This window comes from Phodopus roborovskii, unplaced genomic scaffold (assembly GCF_943737965.1).
Source record: "Phodopus roborovskii unplaced genomic scaffold, PHOROB, whole genome shotgun sequence".
Lineage (NCBI taxonomy): Eukaryota > Metazoa > Chordata > Mammalia > Rodentia > Cricetidae > Phodopus > Phodopus roborovskii.
This window is the reverse complement of record NW_026126433.1, coordinates 7,293,584-7,316,374: the sequence shown is the minus strand read 5'-3', so window position 1 is coordinate 7,316,374 and position 22,791 is coordinate 7,293,584. Positions and strand designations below refer to the sequence as shown.

The window sequence follows — 22,791 nt, the reverse complement described above, 5'->3', positions numbered from 1 at the left end:
GATAAAAATTTTCATTTTTGAAAAATTTAAGCACATTCACTGTACTTTGTAACACAAATGTTCCTGGCTTTTCCAGTGGGAATAGCTGGCCCAGTGCTGGTGATTTATTGAGTGCAAGGTTTTTATAAGACTGACCTTATTAGGAGTTTTATTAATTTCTATTCTGTGGGTTAGGGGGATTTGGAACATTACCTCTTCTCAAGAATATTAAATCTTTCCTTTCTGTAGTATATTCAATTTACAAATGCCAACATTCCCCCTCACTTTATTTACAACAAATGTGTTGGCTATCTCTGAGTGAATAGTTAATCAGTATATTTTAGGGTGCTTGTTTTTTTTTTTTTTTTGGAGAACTCACCCAAAGGAGCTTGCTGATCCCCAGTTGTTAAGGTGCTGCTTTCATTGCAAAGAATGCCATTCCAGCCTTCTGGGCAGAGGCACCCACTCTCTCCTTCCTGGCATCTACCTCCATTCATGCAGTCCTCACAGCTCAAGCTGCAGTCCAGACCAAAGGTGCCATCTAAACAGACTGTATGGGAAACCAGCTTAGTTGGCTTTTAAAAAGAGAAAGTTAATTTTTAATTCCCCAAAGAAAAGCAGATCAGGTGTCTGCCCCCACGCACAAAAAAAGCAAGCAAGCAAGCAAGCAAACAAACAGAAAAAAAAAAAAAAAAAAAAAAGGTCAAAGAGATTGTTTTCAACACAGGATATATTTTACTATGGACAGTTACAATATTAGATTATTTCCATTCCTTAAAGGGCTATAGGGAAGAAATATAAACCAGGGATATGACTGATTCTAAACACAGAAAAGACATAACACAGGATTTCTATTCTTTCCTTTTTACTTCTTTTATGCATCTGTTTTAAAGTAAATTTTTATTGAAATTTAACTATCATGTGTAATGATGCACATATCTCAAATATACCCACAATAGTTCCAGAAACTCAGATCAGGGTACAGCTCAGTACTTGTCACCTAAAATATCAATGTCATTAGGCTCAAAAATAAAACACTACCATAGTTTCTGACACCAGAGAGTTTTTTCCTGAACTTTTTTTATGAACAGAATTATAAAGTAAGTACATTTGCAGTCAGGTTTCTTTGTCAATACAACATGTGTAGTATTCTTCCACACTGTGTGCACAAACCTCTTTAATGTGTGTATAATATTCTATATCTTGCTGAAATGCAATCTATTTACTTCTTCATTCTCCTCTTGATGCAGATTATCTTAATATGAGTATCATTTTACCCAGTTGCTTACAGATGAGGATGGGCTTGTTTTGTTCTCATCTTGGTGTGTAGAGATAGGTGGATGTGGTGCCTTGCTACTGTGTGCAGGGCTGATTTCCACTTTGTGCACATCCATCACAGCTGTGCTACTGAGCACACTGCACCTGCCTCATTTCTTAACAGCTGTCTGTGGGATTGCATGGCACATCTCAAGACTGACAAATGATGGAAGGGGAGACAGCTGAGATGTAATTGGATTTCTCTCTTTCTAAATCTTGTTCAGATGGTTTCACTTAGTCTATGTTTGTTTCTCTCAACTACACTTGTTCTGATTTTGAATGGGCAAAGCAGAAATTTAATAAACATTTCATTATCCTACCTTTATGAAGAAGCATTTATAGATATGCTTATAAATTATCTATCATACAAATATGTTACTGCTAGTTTCTCTTTTATTTTTATTTATTTATTTAGGTGCATGTGTATGCATGTGTGTATATGTCATGGTACATGTGGTAAGGTCAGGGGACAACTGGGAGTGGATTACCTTTTTCCATTGTGTGGGTCACATTTTTCTAACATATGGGTCATAGATATTGAACTCAGAATGTCATTTATAGTAGCAAGTACTTTATTCACTGAACAAGCAACATATTCCTTTACTCCATACTCCCATTTCTACAAATACTTTTGTTATCTCTTTATTATATCAAATAAATGGAAGTCAAAAGGTGATAAATTTATAGGAATGAGGTATGCAAAAAATAAAGATTTTGGTTCCATAATTCTACTAGATCTTCTTTCTCAACATTTGATGACATTAGCTATTAATAATCAAATTACCTGGATAACATGCCTGAGTTATCTGATGATGAGCAGTGATGAACAAAGAAACAAGCACTTTACTCACCCACTCTCTTCAAGGCTGACAGCCCTTGGAACTCTCCTGCTGCTTCCTGGTCTTCTTCATAACTGTTTTCATCTTCATATGAAGTGGTCAGAGAAGGAGCATGATAAGGGAATGGCTGAGGGGAGCTTTGAACCAAAAGACCTGGAAACCTCAGGATGTCTAGTACTTCTTCTTCCTCCTCCAACTGCTCATCATCTAAAGCTCAGACCAGAGAGGAAGAGACTGTTTTTTTAACCCTGTGGATAGAAGGAGGGAAAAGCAACCAAGCATTGGCAGATAGTGTGAGTCTGAACCAGACAGCCAAGCAGGGACGAAGAGCTCTGAGCAGGCTCTTCAGAGGCCCATTGTACCAGCAGCCAGATGCTGCTGGCATGGAATTCAATTACAGTAGGCAGCATACAAGGGGAATAAAGTAAAGCTAGATAGGGAGAGGAGGAGGAAGTAAAAAGAAGAAGAAGGGGCTGGGGAGACAAGGAAGAAATGTGAGAGCGAATGGGAAGAAGGAATGGAGAGAGGGTAGAAGGTAGAGTGAGGGTCAGAGACCTGAAGGAGGGAAGCAGTGAGTGTGGTGAAGTCTCCCTCTCCAGCACCCTGAAGAGCTGGACATGGAGGTAATTTAGGAGATTCAGAACAATCCCTTGGTACTGACAGAGACAGGTCCTTCCATCACTTGCAATTCGGTATCCTTCTTCGCAGGCACAGTCATATGTTCCCACGGAGTTGATGCACAGCTGGCCACAGTCCATACTGTCATCCAGGCACTCATCCACATCTAGGGAAAGAGAGTTAAGCAGCATCTGCCCTTTGCTGCACTACACGACCTTCCATAACTAGCAGTATCATCCTGCCACACAGAAAGCAAGCATAGCCCCTCAATATCAGGTATTACCTACCTAGTGACTTGCTTCATTCATTTGCAAGTTTACTGAAGACTGGCCACATAGACCAGGGGTTTCTGATACCTCCTTTGTGTAGCTTGGATGAAGAATACAAAGCTTAAATTCAATGGATCCAAGCTGTGCCTTATTGCCTTATTCTGCAGAAATGTACTAAGTTTTCAGCTTAATTATGTGAGTGGACACTGATTTTTGCATAATTCCATGCAGTGTCTGTGGAGAACTTTCGACATGGAAGAGTGTTATCCTTATCAGATTTATGACTGAATCGGACTTTATATTCAGTCAGTGTGCTAGATACATGGAAAGTCCCAGAGTGAAGCCACACTTCAGCTTTATCTCAGATGATGCACACCTTATCCCTGTGGATACACACACGTTTGTGCATTTGTGCCATGCAATTGTATCTTGGCTCACTCCTCTTAGGAGCAGATGGGGCATAAAATGCAGCTTTTGTTGGCTCTGTTAATTGGATGGAAATGGCAAATGGTAATATACTCTGCTGTGTTTAGTGTATATAGATAGCACACTGTTTTTCTTCGATATATACTGAAGGGATGGCTTGTAGTATTTTGAAGCCTGGCTACCATCAGAATTCAGGATTTGTTTCTTTAAACAATGACACTCTACTTTCTCTGAGACATTAATGTCATATATTTGACTGGATACTGGAGTACTTAGTAATATTATGAATTTTGTACAGATTTCAAGCAAATGTGTTCTTAATAATAATAATTTCAAAATAAAAAATCAATTATATATTTAGGGTAATTTTGTTTTAAATTATTTTAAGTAAGCATACTAAGCAACTGATTATACTACAGCATGTTTATACAATTATGCCATTCAATTTTATCCTCATCTTATCTTCCCCCATTGCCCTATCCTACCCTTTGTCCTAACTTTTAATCCCTTCCTCCCCTATAGTCTGCCCTTCTATGTTGATGTCATTTGTATCGCATCATACTCTCTAGCCCTGGCCACCTATCATATGTTCCTTCTCCCTTTCTTTCTCCTTTCTACTTTCATGGCACAAACAGATTAAAGTTGTGATTATGAACATGAAAGAAAATGTGCTAAATGTCTTTGTGGATCAGATTCATCTCATTTAATATAAATGACCTCTAGTTCTATTTGTGAGTAATGAAGCAATAATAATGGATGTGTGGCATGTTGATCTCACCTTTCCATTTTATACAGAGTGGCGGGACTCCATTATATGGCAGATATAATTGTAGAGTTTTGAGAATCCTCCTTCATGACTTCTAGAAGTACAAATTTGCCTTCTCACCAGATGCATGAGATTTCCTCTTTCCCCATGTTCTCTCTACTATTTTTAATGACAACCACACAACTTAGATGATATAGAAGTTAAAAGTAGTTTCAATGTGCATTTCCTTGGTGGCTAAGCATGTTGAACACTTTTTCAAATATTTATGCCATTTGTTTTCCTTCTTTTTGAAAACTAATAAAGTAGTATGTTTTTATCTATGTACTAAAGGAAATCTTTATTTTTTTTAATTTGGAGGTATTTATATATTGTAGCTATTAATCCACTCTGTGATGTGTGGATGGCAAAATCATTGTTCTGGTGATTCTTTTCCTGTAAAGAAGCATTTTTTAGTTATAGTTACTTGTAATCTAATTTATAGATTATTGGGATTTTTCTATTGATACTGAAGTCCACTGAAGAAATTTCAAAGTGTTTTAGTCATTGTTTTTCTAGCAGTTCTAATCTTCATGTGTCACATTAAGATCTTTGGCCCATTTTGTATTGATTTATGTACAGGTGGATATCCAATTTTCACAGCATTGGTTTAAGAGTCCTTCCCCCAACTCCTGTAACCTCAGTGATAGATGGTACAGCTGTATCCTGGGAGCTCACTTGACAATCTGTCCAGCTGGTAAGCTCCTGGTTCATTGACAGACCCTGTCTCAAAAACATGTTGGATATGCACTTAAGAGAGACACCAACATCAATCTCTAGCCTCTAGATGTACCCATATGAGTGACTGAATCCACATCCTTACACACACTGCACACACACACACGCACACACACACACACCCAGAGATAGATAGAGACAGACAGACAGGGACAGAGAGAGAGAGAGAGAGAGAGAGAGAGAGAGAGAGAGAGAGAGAGAGTATGCATTGCTCAATCTTCAGACACCAGATGTTTATATAGTTTCTGAAGGAAGACACTTTCAATTAGGAAAGCAAAGGAATGAATGGGTTTCCTAAGAGGAGTAAATCATCAAACAATAGCTAGGAAGGAATCTATTATGTTCATCACAATAAGCAGAAAACTTCTAATAGTAATAGAGGAGAAAAAGAAAAAAAAAAAAAAAGAACAAACAATAATCCAACTAACACCAATCGAACAATAATTGGTAGTATCTCTAATAGTAAACTTGAATGCAGATGGCTTCAACTAAAAAAGAAGTTGCTGAATGATTGACTGTATTAAGTTCAAACTGTCTGCTTTTCTCCAAGAGACATGTGTGCTGTACAACAGTTTCCTCCAGGACTGAAACATACCATTCAGAAGGGAAGCTCCTTAAGCAGGAAGGAACACAACCCAAAAATAGCTTCAGGAAGTCCCTGAAATGGACCAAGTTCACAAGTCTCCACCCTGCCAGAGTAAGCAATGAAATCTGAGAGTCCCACTCAGAGGAGTAGAGCTGAACTGTGGAAAAGACTATACCCAGAAGAAGCTATCTAGAAGAGGTTTAGATCATCCACACACATTTGGAAAGGGAACTATCCAACCTGTTGAACAGCCAGTGAGCTGTTCATTGTGCTTCTGGTTTCTTAGCTTTTATGAGCTGTCACCATGTTGAGGTGGACTTTGATGATGCATCTGTGTTTGAGTCATTCCTGCTCCTGTATAATCCCTTACCCATATTCCTGTATGTAACCTCAATAAAACTCATGGTTCACAAAGTTCGACTTTGGTGGTCTCTGTTCTTTAGTCTGTCATGAGCTCCTTATCTGGGGAGTAGATGTGTGTGTAGTGTCTCTCCAGGAAAACTCTTGTCACACAATACTACCTCAGTGGCATTAACACATCTAAGAATCTAAGGACAGAATTCAATTTATGAAGTAAATGAAAGCCAGAAACAAGTTAGCATAGCTATTCTGAGATCTGATAAATCCTAATATATTAATAAGAGAACAATTCAGCAAGAAAACATAATAACTATGAATATGTATGCACCAAACATTGCAGCTCCCAATGTCATAAAGCAAAACTAATAAGAATTTAAAACTGACTTAAGTCCTGATACAGTGATACCATTCAACCTTAGTATACTGATCATATCTTTAGATAGGTTATACAAACTAAATATGGACAGAGAAACTTCAGAGTTAAACTGTAATATGGATCAAATGGACTTAACAGAATATTTGATTCAACAGATGTGGAATAAAAATTCTGAGCAGTCCATAGAATTTCTCCAAAATAGGTCACAGTGTATGCCACAAAGTAAATTTTCTTTTTTATTTTTCAAAACAGGATTTCTCTGTATTGCTTTGAAGCCTGTCTTAGAAATAGCTCTGTAGATCAGGCTGTCTGTCCTTGAACTCACAGAGATCCATCTGCCTCTGCTTCCCAAGTGCTGGATTAAAGGTGTGTGCCACCACCATAGGGCACAAAATAATTCTTAACAATCACAAAGTAACTGAAATACATTATCAACCACCACCATATCACAGTTGAATAAAACTAGAGAGCAATAGCAAGAGAAACTATCAGTAGATAGCACACAAATAATTGGGAAACAAAAAGTCCACTGTGACTTTTTGAAGGAAACTATAGGATGATGTAAAAATATACAGAAACCCCCCCTTTCTCTGTTTCTTTCTCTGTCTCTGTCTCTCTCTCTATCTCTTTCTCTCTGTGGTATACATGAATGTATGTGTCCAGATCTGTGTGTGTTTATGTGCATGAAGGCTGAGAAGCAACATCAGTGCTTTCTTCAATCACTAGCCCACCTTATAGTTTTACACAAGGGATTTTACTGAACCTCATCAGTCAAGCTGAGTGAGTTTGTGACCAAGGGATAAATATCCTTTGATTTTTTTTTATGTGGATGCTGGGACATCGTTAACTAGTTATACTTACTATTTTTGGATTCCCTTTACCAAAAAATAAATGTCTACAGAGAAACTAGAAGACTGCAAGATAGCACATTAATATTAGCTATATGAGGAATGCTGCTGCAGGTTTTCACTTATGACAAGATAATTTTTAAATTTTTTTTGTCTTGAAAATGATTTTTAGCAACCAACTCTATAATTGTGGTCCAGTATGTAAAGATAATTCCATTAGCAGTATGTTCCACACCTACAAATGCCCCCTCCCAATACATACATTTGCAAAGTGTATGGACCAATGAACATCATACTAACCATGGCTGCCCTTGTTGGAGTGTTTATCTAGGCCAAACATCATGCTAGTACTTTACCATTATTATAAATGGCCTTTAATTTATTCCCTAGCTCTATTGCTGTCTTTATTTCACTGACAAAGATCTCAGGTTTTTCACAGAGCCACCAAAGTATGTATGCTGTCACACGGTGCAAACACACAGAAATCCACGTTTCTTTAGTATGAAAGACACCCATTTCCAAGCTCCTGGCCCCATGATTGCACATCCCAATCAGTCCTTCACAAGATCTCAGGAATTTACCATCACATCCACAACCATCCAAACTGATCTGAAAGCCTTCCTGACAGCTGCATTCGTAGCCTCCTGAATAGTTGATGCAGAGCTGGGCACAGCAGGCATCTCCGCTCTCACATTCATCAAAGTCTGAAGGGCAAAGAACATTTGCATTACTCCAGGAAGCAGAATTCAAGGAAACTGCAGAAGCTCTGAGAGGCTTCATTCCTTTCCCACTTCTCAGGTCACATAATACCCACATTCAAGAAACTATCATACAAAAATAAGATCATCTTCTTTTGATTAAGTATCTTGCATGCTCCTTGTGTGTCTGTTATTTAATATAAAATAATGCAAATAATCTTTACATGCATTTACAAGAATAGGAAAATAAATCCCTGCTATTCTTCATCCATTTTGAAAAGCAATCTGATTGGATAAACAGAACTTGAGAGAAAAAAAAAAAAAAAGACAGAATTGAGAATGAAGAGCCACAGCATTCCATTTAACTGACGTTTGATAGTTGCAGAAAAGACAGTTCCAGACTTCACAATGTGCTTCTTCTTGGAGACCTTACATCAAAGAGTCTTCCCAAGTAAACATTCTCCTGGTACTCAACTATGGGAAGGAGTGGAAACTGCATTTCTGTGAGAAGGAAGGAGGCACCCTTACTTCACATATTTTGTATTAAGTTCTGGAGTATTCCAGAGTATTCGTTTAAATGTGCATGGAGTGGGGTGAGCAGTTGTTTATATAGCACTGTCATTCTAGAGTCTTACAATCTTGAATGTTTGTTCTTAAGACACAGCTGGTCTGGGAAAATCGAAAAGCTTCTCAGTTGTCAATGAAATCATTTAGACCAATAGCAATCTACTTGGCCTGAGGTTTGAAGGGTCGTTTGGAGCATAAGAGTGAAAGGGTGCAGTGAACACTCACTACTTCCCTCCACTCTGGGCAAGCCAGGATTACATGATGAAGGTGTTGCCTTTCTGCCCCTGGCTCAATTCTAGCCTCTGTGTATTGAGTTGTTAGGCTGAGTGGCTGTCACTGCTGAGTTTACAGAATCCTATTGCTCCAGGACTACATGAGCGACCACAGGTACAAAGAGGTCAATGTCTCAATTAACCTTAGTAGAGTCAGTAGACTCAAGGAAATGAAGACAAGAGACAGGAAGGAAAAGAAATGCAATCAGTCAGTCAAGGTGAGCGGTCAACATAAACTATCTAAATGAAGGTCATCTGGGCACTATGCATTCTTTTCCTGCAAAATGTCACAACGAACACCACTCAGAAGATAACAGATATTAGTTTTGTCATATTAAGCCTTTCTCTACCTTTAGATTAAACAAGGTGAATACCGAAGATTAAGAAAAAGATAAAAACATTTTTATTCCATTTAAACAATAGTCTTTGAGTTTTTAAAATTTTAGATATTTTTCTTTGATTTTTGATTTTAAAACAGCCTTCTTACCAACAAAGCCTCCAAACATACAGCTCTCAGTTAACAGGGGGCTACATAGATGCTACATACAATCTAAAAATATGTCACTTGTTCTGATTGTTATTATGTGTTAAATTCGGATTATTCAGCCATTTTCATTCCTTCAGGGAAATTTCTTACCTTGCACACTGTCTTCAGTTCAAAAGTTCAGCAGAAACGTAGCTTTTCTATGATAGAAGATATATGTGCATGTGGGGGGCATACATATACACCATGTGTGTGCATGGGGGTACACAGGCATGCCCTGTGTATGTGGGCACACATACATTAAGTGGTCATATGGGCGTGCACATGCATGTCATATGGGGGAGTGTACATGTATCACTGGTCAAGTCATGTGGGGTAATGTACATGCATAACATGTGGGTAGGTTCACCTGCATGTTGTATGTGTAGGGGATACACATAGACCATGGTCTTCCTCAATGCTTTCTCCACTTTATGTTTTGAGAAAGGGTCTCTTAATCACTAGATCAACTGGTTAGCAAGTGAAGGGTATTCTCTTGTCTCCACCTCTGAGTTCTGAGAGTACAGGGTAAGCCTTTTATGTGGGTGTTGGGGAACTGAATTGAGGTTTTCACACTTACAGATCAAGTGTTTTCTAGAAAACACTGTCACTTCAACCTTTATACCAGCTACTTTCTACATTTCTTTTCATATCCTTGATGAAATTGTTGCTTGTCTGTGTTCCTCTTTTGATCATACCTTATGGCTTTTGGCTACTGTGCAGAATGCAACATAACTACAGGGGGAACTCAACCAAACAGGAAAATCTAGCCCCCAAACTGGAAGACTCATGGTATTGAGGTGAAACTTCTTAACCACTCATCCCTGAAAAGAGTCAGAGCCAAACACTCCATCCTATGTACATAGTCAATGAAGAAAATTTACAAATACTTCTCTGTATCTAGCAGTTTGGTAAGCTTAAAATTCCTCACCATGACCATACAACTGTCCCTCCAATGACACTTTACCCCTTTCTGTAGGTTCAGGACTAGGCTTCTGCATTTTGGCAAGGCTGACCAATGGTATGCTAGCTGGATTGTTTTCCTCTTGTCTTGTACATTCCCATCTTTAGAAAATACCCAATAGTAACATATGGTATAATCCATGGCTGGTTTTACAAAGCAACAGGCAACAAGAAAGATAACCTCATGGTCTATGTAAATCATTATTTTTGCTCTAGTGAATATCTGGTTTTCAGAAATAGGCATTTTTATTATTGAAAAAGGAAACAAATGGACCATAAGCAGTGTAACATTGCCTTGTTGACTACTGAAATCTCACAAATAGCAATTATTTTGCATTCTGACACTAGCAGATGCTATATTTTTCTAGTTATACCTAAGAAATTTCCTGAATTATATTTATCAAAGACTAAAGACATCAATGTTTAAAATAACATAAGAATAACATTAATAAAGATATAAATGATATGACTCTTCAGTTTTCTTCACTTAGTATTCACGAAAAACAAAATAAGTATGGAAAAAGAAAAAGAAAGGAAAGAAGGAAGGAGGAAGAGAGGGAGGAAGAGAACCATTAATTTCCTTTACTAATTTTAATCTTAATGAAAAATGAGCATAGTTTTCATTACAAGGGAAAACAATCGGTTTTGATATCTTGGGCCCTGTATACTCATAGCAGTGTAGAAGAGGTACCTCTGGGTCAAGAAACACATGCAATGGCTTTGGTTAGGCTTAAATAGCTTTGTGATACCAGAATACCTCAAATTCCATGATATCATTCTCTCATAACACCCAAGTACAAGACAAAATAACCAAACCTGGTTCTTACATCACCTCTCCATTACTGCTATCTCCTATCATATTGGGTAGCATACAGTGAAAATGAAACTTTCCAGCATTCATATTATCACTTTAAAGAAGGAGAACACACGTCATCATTAAAAAAAATAAGCAAATAGAGTGCTTCCATTTTTAGAACGAAGACATTGCTATTTGCTATTTGGAGGCTTGGAATGTTTCAGAAGCAGAATACAGTAGTGCCGCTTTATACCGGCTCCCTTGCTTCCTAGCAGAGAAACACCGGGGGGATTGCCATTCGGCATTTCTTTATGAGGGGAGGCTGAGTTGGGATTATTCTTCTCATTGTTGCTTGTTGCAAATCATATAAGTGATAATCATTATAAATAATTAATGTCTGGCACCAATGATGTTAATTCTAGTAAGGTGTTGTGAAAGCTGCCCATTAAAAATGGGGTTAGGGGCAGAAGAGATAGCTTAGTAGTTAAGAAGATGTGTTGCTCTTGTAGTGGACCCAAGATACATTTACATCACCCAACACAAGCAGCTTACAATCACCAGAAACTCTAAGTCCAGGGGATTTGAAACTCTCTTCTAGACTTAGTGGCCACCTGCACTCACATGTACACATACCCATGCACAAACACACAAATATCCTTAATTCAGAAAGTGGGTGTGACCTGATGTCCGAGAATGATTATCTTTTAAACTTTTCTTTTGGTAAAAGCTACTATAGCATTAGTTTAATATTCATCTGTTTCATTACCAAACTGAAAACCAAGGAATGTGATTTCATTTATGTTTGATGTAGGAAGACTTGGGGCAGACAGTTGTATCTATTGTAAACATACAAATTTGTCAGTTTAGGTAGACCTTAGAATATTTTTTCTGAAACAAAACAATAATTCTTATTCACATAGAATTAATACCTGTATATCTCATTAAAAAGTGTTTCTATCTCCTTAATTTGAAGGTAAATACCCAAGTTTAGTGATGTCTTCGCTATGTATCAGTGGTCAGAGACAGGTTAATGCAGCTCTCTTCAGGCTGAGGGTCGTGATTAACACTGTAGCAATGTATATTAACATGAAAGTGCTAAACAAGTCCAGAAAACTTTGAATGAAGATGGCATTTATCAAACATTACCTATGCATGTTTTCTCATCTGTATCGAGCTGATGTCCATGGTTACAGGAACAATGGGGTCCACCAATTGCAGGTTCACAGTGATGAGAACAACCACCATTGTTCTTTTCACAGATATTTACAATTTCTAATTCAATTCCTTTTCAAAACAAGCAAAAGAGGTTCGTTAGCATAACAATAGAGAAAATAGTGTACATAGTAACAATGGACATGCTTTATCTTTTGAGAGGATGACATGCTCTATTGGTAATATGTCAATATTTTACACATATAAAAGTAAAATACTAAGGTGTGTCTTCTTGACTATTATCCATGCCTATACTGTGTTGAACTACTAAGTGATAAGAAGTAATAATAAATTAGGTAATAAAAGCATAAGAAAAACAATGAAGGGTCAATCAGTGGCTACTAAATACTTTAAAAGACATTTTCTTTAGGAAATACACTGTGTGTGTGTGTGTGTGTGTGTGTGTGTGTGTGTGTGTGTGTGTGTATGTATTTAAAACTTATGATTGTTCTTTTCAGTTCCTTGTAGGTTCAAGAAACTACTGTCAAAAGTAACTTGGGGTTAAAAAGATATTAAACCAATGTGATGGCTGATATGAAAGTAGCATCATGTGAGAGTGCTTTGATGCATACAAAACACACTTATCACATTAGCATACTATTATTTTGGAAACATGTCACCATCCCTGGCATATGCTAGTAAATTGGGCATATTGGTGAGCATCAGGCTCAGCATATGAATGTTGACTGTCCTGAGTGTGCAGACATTGGAGCCTCTGGTTTTCTAAATGAAGACACAAGAAGTAATGGAATGCTTGACTCTGGGTTTAAAGTGTAAAATTTCAATGTTCTGGCCTCTGTTTACTTTGTCATTCCCATTACTCTTTGTGTGTGCTGCCACTCTGTTCTCATTGACTTACACAAATTGGCTTGTTTACTTATCCCTTGGAAGAAGAATATGAAAAAGATCAGGGCAAATGTACCTGCGATTGTGGCACTTCTTGTGGGCGTGTTTCATCCTTGACCCTGTGTGGAGAACCTGTCATCTCCAAGATTGTGCCTCCTGCTGCAGCACACAGCAGCAGCACACTGCAGGTCCCTGTCACTCTGACCCCACTGTGCCTTCTTCATTTTCCCAAAGATTGGTGAAATAAACGAATATTATGCTAATCAACTTACTGTTAAAAGAAAGACTCTCTGGACTGGGAAAACCAGCATGCATAAAGGACTGAAGGGCAAAGTGCTTTTTATGTATATGCTAATACAGAACACTGGACACAGACCTGAGCTGCTTCTCAGGTTTGCCACTGTCACCCATGGAAAGAAGTATTTAAACCATGGCTGGTATCTTCTAATCCATCAAGATAGCCCCCCACTAGTTTCTAGCACAACCTAAGTAGATTCATGTAGAATCACCCTTCAGTAATAAGTAGAGCACTGCTGTTATCAGTAGCCAGGTCTCTCAGGACACTTTGATTCTACCCACACAGATTTATTGCATTTAGCTGAAGTTCAGACAGATACTCATTGAAATTTTTTAATGCTAAAATTCCAGTTCAATGAAATTATTATGTATCCAAGACCCAGCTATATCACTTTTGGGCATAAACCTATGGGATGCTCAATCATACCATATTTGTTCAACCATGTACATAGCAGCTTTATTTGTAATAGAAACTGGAAACAACTTAGATGTCCTCCAACCAAAGAGTGGTTAAAGAAAATAAGGTACATTTACATAACAGAGTATTAGTCATCTGTTAAAAACAATGACACCAGAAAATTTAAAGCTAAATTGATGGACCTAGAAAATCTCATCCCGAGTCAGATAACCCAGACTGAGAAAGACAAACATGGTATACACTCACTCATAAATGGATATTAGTTGTAAAATAAGAGATAATTATGCTACAATGCACAGACTCAGAGAGAGAGACTAGACAACAAGGAAGTTTCATAGGAGGGCACACAATCTCCCTGGAGGAGGAAACAGAAGAGATTTCATGAGTGGACTGAGGGCAGGTGGGGATGGGAAAATGAGTGATCAGATTAGGGGAGAAAGGAGAGGGACATTACTGAAAGGTACTATAGGAAAGGGAGGCATTTAGGGATCAAGAAAATCTTGATGCAAGGGGATCTCCCAGAAATCTATACGGATGAATCCAGCTAAGACTCATAGCAATAATGGATAAGTAGCTTTAACTGGCCATCTCCTGTGACCAGATTGGTGCCCAGCTCAATTGTCATCAGAGAGGTTTCATCCAGCAAATGCAGACCCAGAGCCAGACATTAGTTGGAGTTCAGGAAATCTTGCAGAAGAGTGGAAGAAAGAATTGTAGGAGTCAGAGTGGTCGAGAACATCACAAGCAAACCCATAGAATCAACTAATCTTGGCTCACAGAGACTGAACCAACAACCAGGCAGCCTGCATGAGACTGACCTAAGTCCTTTATATATATGTGAGAGTTGAGTTATTGTTCTCCCTGTGGGACTCCTAACAGTGGGAACAGGGATTGTCTCTGACTCTTTTACTGGCTTTTGGGGGCTCTGTTCCTTATACTAGGTGGCCTTGCTCATCCTTAATACAAGTGGAGGTGTTTAATCTCACTGTAACTTGATATGCCATGCTTTGTTGATATACATGGGAGACCTTCCCTTTTCTGAAAAAAAGGAAGGAGAATGGATTGGGGAACAGGAAGATGGGAGATTGTTGGGAGGGTCTGGGAGTAGAGGAGAGAGAGGTAGCTGTAGCCAGATTGTAAAATAAATAAATGTATTCAAAGAAAGAAATTATTATGTGTCTTTATCCAATTTCTAAACCACATACAGGGACTTAAAAATATTGTTAAGATTTTCTTAACTGATTAAAAATATGAGGTTCAGAAACAAGCAGAAACAACAAAAATACTTTGTCCCATGTAATAGAAGTTCATAAACTGATGAATTTTCTGATCAGAGATGATGTCTATTTAGTACCACCCACAAGGCAAAAATAATTTGACTAAAGCTTAAATTTAAATTTATCAATGTTCTAACATCTCTCTTCATGAAGTACCGCCAAATCTGAACATGACTCCTTTTATTAGATGGATGAATAATAAACCAGCTTTGTTATGTCCATTCAGCTAAACAGCACTCAATAAGGAAGAGCCAACTCCTCAGGAAGTGGCACCTTGCCTGGATCTCAATGCCATTATGTTTTGCTCGAGGAAAGTTTCTGCAGGGTGGAACATATTTATCCAGCATCCTAATTCCAGGGATGGAGAGCAGGTCAGTAACTTTCAAGTGTCAGTGATAAGTAGGAATATTGGACAAGCAAGTATAACCCAAAAGTGTTTTCTAGAGTGACTAAGTTACTTCATCCTGGTTCCAAGGGTTTCCCAAAACTTCACATGTTGCCACTAATAAAGAGAATTAAAGAACAGTTGATTTCATTGCCTGTTAACTCTTAAAAACACAGGAGCCTCCAGGTCTCACTTTCTTCTCCAGCAACTGTCACATAGGTTCCTGGTCCCTGTTCGTTCCACCCACTCTCCAGGCTCTTATAATCTCTTCTGAATATTTAATATTGTTCCTCCTTGACTGTGGTCCCCAATCTGATTTTTCCCTTTATTCCTCTAGCTGCCCTCTCTTTCCATATGAACTCAGTATTATTCACAGCTTATGCTTCACTTCCCTGATCTTATTAATAACTACATTATTATTTTTTCTACTTAGAAAATGGGTAGAAACTTCTGACTTGTGTTTCCACATGTGTCACCAAAGTTCATACAACAAAGACAAAACTGGTGACTTTTGAATTTGCTCCCTGTCTCTCTGTCTTTTCCCCTTAGATCCCTACCTACACTTTGACAACATCCTTTAGTACTCTCCAGATTGGCGAGGCTTGAGACTATGAATTTTTCTTGATCTTCTTTTTATTGCACACTGAGAATACTTGGATAGTATATCCAAACCTGTCTTTGCCATCTCCAGTGTACTCCCTGACTGTACCATACAACCATGGCTCATCTGAGGACTCACTTTGCCTTCACATAGACTCACTATATGTTCCTTACAGAACTCTCTCTCTCTCTCTCTCTCTCTCTCTCTCTCTCTCTCTCTCTCTCTGTGTGTGTGTGTGTGTGTGTAGCTTATCTGTGCACAGGCATGTGTGTAGGCATGTGTAAAGGCCAGAGATTGACCTTGGATGTCATCTTAATTTTCCTCTATATAATTTTCTGAAACAGGTTCTCTTACTCAATCTCAAGCCACCAATTTGACAAGACACACTGGCCAGTGAGGCCCATGGAGCCTTCTATCTCTGTCCAGTACTGGAATTACAAGTGTTCAGAGCCAGATATGGATTTTTTACTTGGTTTTGGATATTTAAACTGAGGTCATTGTGTTTTCATGGCAAGCACTTTACTCCCTGAGCCACTACACAAGTCTTTGTACAAAACTTTGTACCTTCACATCACATCTGGAATCAAATCATAACACCTCTTAGGGTTCTGGGGTCTGCATGATGTAACACTTCCCTCTATTGTCTTGGAATTTCATTCCATATGCCCTTGGTCACTCTTTCCAGTTCAGACTGGCTGCTTAGCTGATCCCCCAAACCAGCTGGGTCAGCCTCCCCTAAAGCTGTACTTCTTACTATTCTGTTTTCCTTCATCTTTATCTTCTCTGCAGTGTAAAACTTCTATTTCCCTTACCTTAGCTGGGCAGTTTTGGGGTTTTATTTTTCATTTGGATTTAGCGTGTGTGTGTGTGTGGTAAGGAGAGAGAATGAGTGAGCTGTAGATCTATAGATATGAGATCCATTTCTCAACATCAGACTCATTTGCAGTACATACCTTCTTTTGACAGGAAGCCTGAAGGTAATATTATTCAATGGTTTTAGTGCACATCCATAGTTTATTAGAATCTACACAGGGTTTGGAGCATTTCAGAATTTATATTTTTTCAGTTACCAAGAGGCAGCCTGCATCATCACTGAGGGACATGACCCTCAGATGTCTTTGATGAGTCTTTTGTTTTTATCTCTTCTCTATGAATTTGCTACTATCTACATATTCAGGTCCAGAGACCCAGCTCTTTCCTCTACTTCCTTGTGCACTGAACACACATACAGATGTTCAGGTAAACACTCATACAAAGTAAACAAATCTGTAATCTTAAATGACTCAATAGCTCTACACACAGGCAAAGCCGTGGTTCATTCTGGCACCCCCTGTCAGAGACAAGGAAAAGCTGGCCTGAATGTAAGCTCCATCTCAGCAGTGGCCTTACAAACCTCACTTTCTGCCTGCCACCAGCTTTACAAGTCCATCATTGCCAATGTCTTGTGGGCAGCAACAGTTTGAATTCCCATTTTTAGGTCATTGGAAGCTATAATTAATTCTCCAACACTCATCAACTTTTAAGGGAACCCACAAGGAAGAATGTGTTTGATGAGTTCTGTGTACTCTTCCCATTATTGCTAGGTACCTGTGGTGCTGCAAGAATATGGCTGTGTGTACTGGCAGTTCTTTAAGTCATATATACCTGATGTTATAGTACTCTCATTCAAATGCACAGGGTGATGCACTCCTACATAGAAGCACTGGAGAGGCAGCGCCAGGAGGCCTGACAGCCCGGGATACACAGCACGTTTGAGACTAGCCAGGGCTATAGAAAAGTAACACAAACAACCTCACATCTAAAATTGGCCACTAGAAGTCAGCTGATGCTCTGGGTTCTTGACCTGGATGATTTACAATGAGCTTCTTTCATAGTATATAAAAATCACACAGGGGCCACAGATATGGCTCAATGGTAAAGGAGTGTCAGCCAGGCCTAACTACCTGAGTTGATTCCTAAGAGTCATGTTTCAGAATGAAAAATCAGACTTCTTAAAGTTGTACTCTGATCTCTACAAAATTGCTGTGGCTGGTGTGCTCACACGCATGAACAAATACACACAAGCACACACACATACATGTACACACATCCACACACATGCACATAACATAATTTCTTAAAATTGCACTTAAACAGACTGTTTCTTCTCATAGGATACAAACTCACCATTGGCTTAATAGATACAATAGATAAAGTACACGTTTCTAATAGCACAATGTTAAGTTGAGAATTCTTTTGATGAAAATCTCATCTAATGGTAAAAAGTGTGGAACTTTCTAATTCAAATCACAAGACAGTGAGGGTAAATTCACAGCACACTGTGAGGACTGAGTGGTTATATTATGCAATATTTCAAAATTTTCTCTAAAGAAATTAAATAACCATAAAACATAATTCTTGGACAAAGGTGAAACAAATGTCCTACAGTAAACTTGTTATATACAGATGCTTTATTTATGGTTAAATATCATCACGCTCTGAAAAGACTTTCTCTGCCTATGGGTTTGGAGACACCTTAGACCATAAATTTTCATTGAGAAAGCTATGTATGTCAGTAGTAAACATTGAGGTCTGAGGATGACCATAGAGAGAACTTAGTTAAATATTCCCATCAGGAAAGTAAATGTAAAGTTGCACATACACCTAATACGGTCAACTCTAAGGCAAATTGCTTTCCTGAGTAAATTCTAAAGAAAGTCATAAACTACTATTAATAATGTTCCCTTAATGCCTCAGAACTTGCTAGTCAGTTTGCAAGACTCATTGGCACATTTTAAAATATGCTTATCTCCTAAAACTCTAGCTATCTTTAAAAACCAAGTATTAATAAAAACATTCTATCCACATTTTCTCCTCCTGAAAGGGGATCCTGCATGCATTCAAAAAGGGCCCAAGCTCAGAAGTTCTTTCTTAATCAGGAGTCAGTTTCCCTCCCATCTTATTTACTTTGCTCTTTAGAAGGCAAGCATCACTGTGAAGAGGCTACACTATAAACACTGTAAAAATGCATGGAAAGACTTGAACAATAAATACATCAACAATCAAGAAGCAGAAGTCTATGTGGAGGAGAGTGAATTTCATGATTTTTAATGTTGTCTTTATGGAAAAAGTTCAGAAAGAATGTGAACTTGTTCACTTGCCTATCATTCTCTGTATGTCCTTTGTCTCTCACCAATAAAAATACACACAGTGCATAGAAATAACAAGTGCAGGTGAAGGGTTTGTTTATGCAGAATTGTAAGGCCATCCATGCCCTAAGACTTAGTAACTTTTGTTGCAAGCATTTTGGCATTAGCAGTGAGTGTGAAGGAGTGCAAAGATTATCTCAGAGAAAAAGATTCCACCCAGAATGCAGCTGATGTCAGTCATGCAAATAAGGCCACCGAGCTCACAAGTAAGGAATGTTGTCAGAAGTAGAGGAATTGGAAGCACACATTTGATACTGAAAGAGAGCAGAGATGGAGATGAGGAACTAACTAGGATAAAGTAGGAGGGAAGAGAGCATTTGAGAATCAAATGAAAGTAGTTGTCACAGTTTGATTTTTATTGCTATGATTAACTTCATAGCTAAAAACAACCCAAGAAAGACAGGTTGTTTTGGCATACATATCCCAATTAAACATGATCCATCATGGAGTAAAGCTAAGACAGGAATTCAAGCAGGGAAGGAACTGAAGCAGAGGACATGGAGGAACATTGCTCCATGGCTGGTTCAGCCTGCTTTAAGATCTGAGCCTGGACACTTCCATCTCAATCATTAATCAAGAAAATGTCCTCAGCCTTGCATACTGGCTAATTGGATAAAGCCATTTTCTGAGCTGAAGTTCCCTCTCCCCAGATTTCCTTGCTTGTGTCAAACTGACCTAAATTATCCAACACAGTAACCAACTGCTGAAAGCCTGATAAAAAACAGGCAGGTTTTAATTTTATCTGGAAACATGGAAGGAGAGATATGAAAGTGTCTATGGAGGGGCAGAGATGGAGACCTGTTAGTACCTTAGTACCCGATGATGAGAAAATAGGAGGTGAAAGAGGGGGAATATTTATTTTGCTAACAAAATTGTTGTTATGAAAATTCTAGTGCATGTGAGCTCACTTGAGAGTACTTCTAAGATAGTACATGTTGGTAATGTTAATTGAGAAGACAGATGATTCAGACAAGAAGGGGATTATTATGAGAGCCAACCTCTTGATTTATATCTCTTAAGAGATAACAGTTCCCAAACACAGCAAAAGAAATGGCTTTGGCAGCAACAGGACCAAACCCTTTGTATTGATAGGGGTTGACATTTCTCCTTTTAATTCTATGGGAGATTTGGGGGAACTTGTTAGCTGGTATGTTATTTCACATCTAGTCTATTGATGATCCCTCCTGGAAGGCATCAGCCTCTCTGTGAGGTGGGTGGGTTAAGTCGGAGGCATAGGAGGAATGGAGAGTGAATTGGGATCAATATGTAAAATAAGAAAAAATAATAAATGCAAAAATCAAAATAGATAACTAAAATGGGGAAAGATGAACAAATTTGGAAGAGAAGGTTAAACATGCTGATGTTCGGAAAAGGAAGATGGGAGTTGAAGGGTGGAGACTGGAGGAGGGTTGGAAATAGACAACTCAGACTTTAGGAAAGTACACAGTGTGCTTGTTCATAGGAAAGGGTTGGGTAAGAAGCTTCTACAATAGCTACTATAGTTGATAATGCCATAGCCCACCACTGTAAATACATCCCAAATGATGGACTATTAAGCCAATTGAGCTGGGGAATTAGATATACCTGGGAGACACAGTGGATAAGTGCTTGGCTAGGAAGTGAGAGGAATGAGTTCAGTGATGAGCATGTGAAACAGGATGAACCATTTGAAGGGGTGTGGTAAACATGAAGGAAAAAAGAAGTCAGTACTGAAGGCAGACATTGTATTAGGCATGAATTTACAGCCTATTTCTGTTCTTTCCTCTTAAGTTTTCTTCACTCATTCTATCTCCTCTTCTTTGGGAATTATGGTGGAATCTTCAGGATTCAGCCAAGGTGACACAATAAGACAGAACTTTACAAAGTATCTCAGACATGAATCCAAGATTTTCAAGTCAGAAGACTTCAAAGTTCATCCTCACTGACAGGCCTGTGAACCATTATGCAGACTCTTTTCTATTTGACTCTTTCCCTAAAAGCAGAATAAACAGGATACACTTTTCAGTCCCCATCCTCACTCTGTCCCACCAGGCAACATGCACATAAACTTCTTCTTAGCCAAGATAGTCAGTGTTGTCCTTTCAGTTATTACTCTTGCTTGATCCTTACAAAACCTCCTTGACTTCCAAGGCTGCCATGGTTGCTACTTACTATAGCAATGTTTTCCATCAGCCCCTAGCTCAAAGCCAGGGTGGCAGGCGCAAGTGAAGGACCCCTCTGAATTTACACAGCGATGAGCACAGGGAGTAAGCTCTTCAACACACTCATTTATGTCTGCAGGGAGAAACACACAGCAGCTGTCTTAGCATTGCCAATTAAGACTTATTCATAAATAGTAAAAGTGAATATATTGTCACCTTCCACTTAACCTCTAATTTTCAACATAATAGTAACTATCACAGACTCTATCCACTTAATGAGAAGGGATTTTGAGCAAGTCACCTGCTATGGCTTTGCATCCTGTGTTAGTTTGATTCTCACTAGTTTTTCCTCATGTCTACTAGAACCAACTGCTGCTAATTGGAAAATAAATTGAATGCAACTACAAATAATGGTTCTAATCCATTCCACAAAAGCACAGACAGAAGTCATTGTAGTCTAATGTTATGAATATATCATATTAATAAGCAGATATCACCATTCCCTGGCTTTTCATTTACTTTTGATATTATATATTAATTACAATATTTATCCCTACCCTTCCCTCCCTTCACAGCCTTCCATATATCTTTCCCTACTTTTCTTCAAATTCATGGCCACTTTCTCCATCAATTTGTATTGTATGTATATATGTATTTGTATATACATGTATATTCCCAAATATGACCTGTTGCAACTCCTTGTTTTAAATAAGAAGATGCAGTGATGCAGTGATGGGCAACTCAGATGTGGGGCCTTTCTCATAGCAACCCACACTTGATCAATATACATATTTGTCACTGTTATGACTGTGATGAGACATGTCATATGATGCTGGTATCCTGTCTCTTTCCAGAAATTGATGGTCCTATGATTCAGTGTGACTTCAGTTTTGTGGTCCAGGTAACCTCTTCCTTTTAGCTGAAGAGGTCCTGTCACATCTTTTCTGACTGTTACATCTTTTTCCTTCACATCTGCCTGCCATTCTCCAATCTCATGTACTGGTAGAGCTCTCAAATATGCAGTAGTGTTGGTAAAAGATTTCAAGGATTAATGTATGGGACATTAAAATAGGAGCTTGAAAAATGAAATTGATCTGTTTTTCTATTTATTCTGCTTGTCAGTTTTCAAGAAATAATACTTAAGATCCTCTACTGTACCTTCTGCTGGTTGCCAAGCTAGGTTTGTGGTAAAAAAATGAAAATCAGTGATCAGGCAATGGATCAGCATTTAAGAGCCATTGTCTGCTCTTCTAGAGAAACCAGGTTCAATTCCCATCACCCATATGGCATCCTCTATAACTCAAGTTCCAGGGAATATGATGCCATCTTCTGGCCTCTGTGGGTATTTCATGCACAAAGTGCACAGATATATATGTAAACAAAAGACCCATACATATATAAAATACTAAAACAATAACTTAAAAAAAGGAATGGAAACCAACATCATAT

The 22,791-nt window shown here is 38.3% G+C and overlaps 1 protein-coding gene across 1 annotated transcript in view; it reads right to left on the bottom strand.

Annotated features, from left to right (window-relative positions):
- The window catches only part of LOC127223341 (EGF-like and EMI domain-containing protein 1), a 650,856-nt gene that overhangs the window by 96,462 nt on the left and 531,603 nt on the right, over positions 1–22,791 (bottom strand). The window contains exons 8-12 of the mRNA XM_051185850.1: positions 21,353–21,475; positions 12,124–12,261; positions 7,740–7,862; positions 2,148–2,348; positions 359–529 (exon numbers count right to left, since the gene is read on the bottom strand). Of these exons, the coding sequence (XP_051041807.1) occupies positions 359–529; positions 2,148–2,348; positions 7,740–7,862; positions 12,124–12,261; positions 21,353–21,475 (756 nt within the window). The remainder of the gene's footprint in view (positions 1–358; positions 530–2,147; positions 2,349–7,739; positions 7,863–12,123; positions 12,262–21,352; positions 21,476–22,791) is intronic.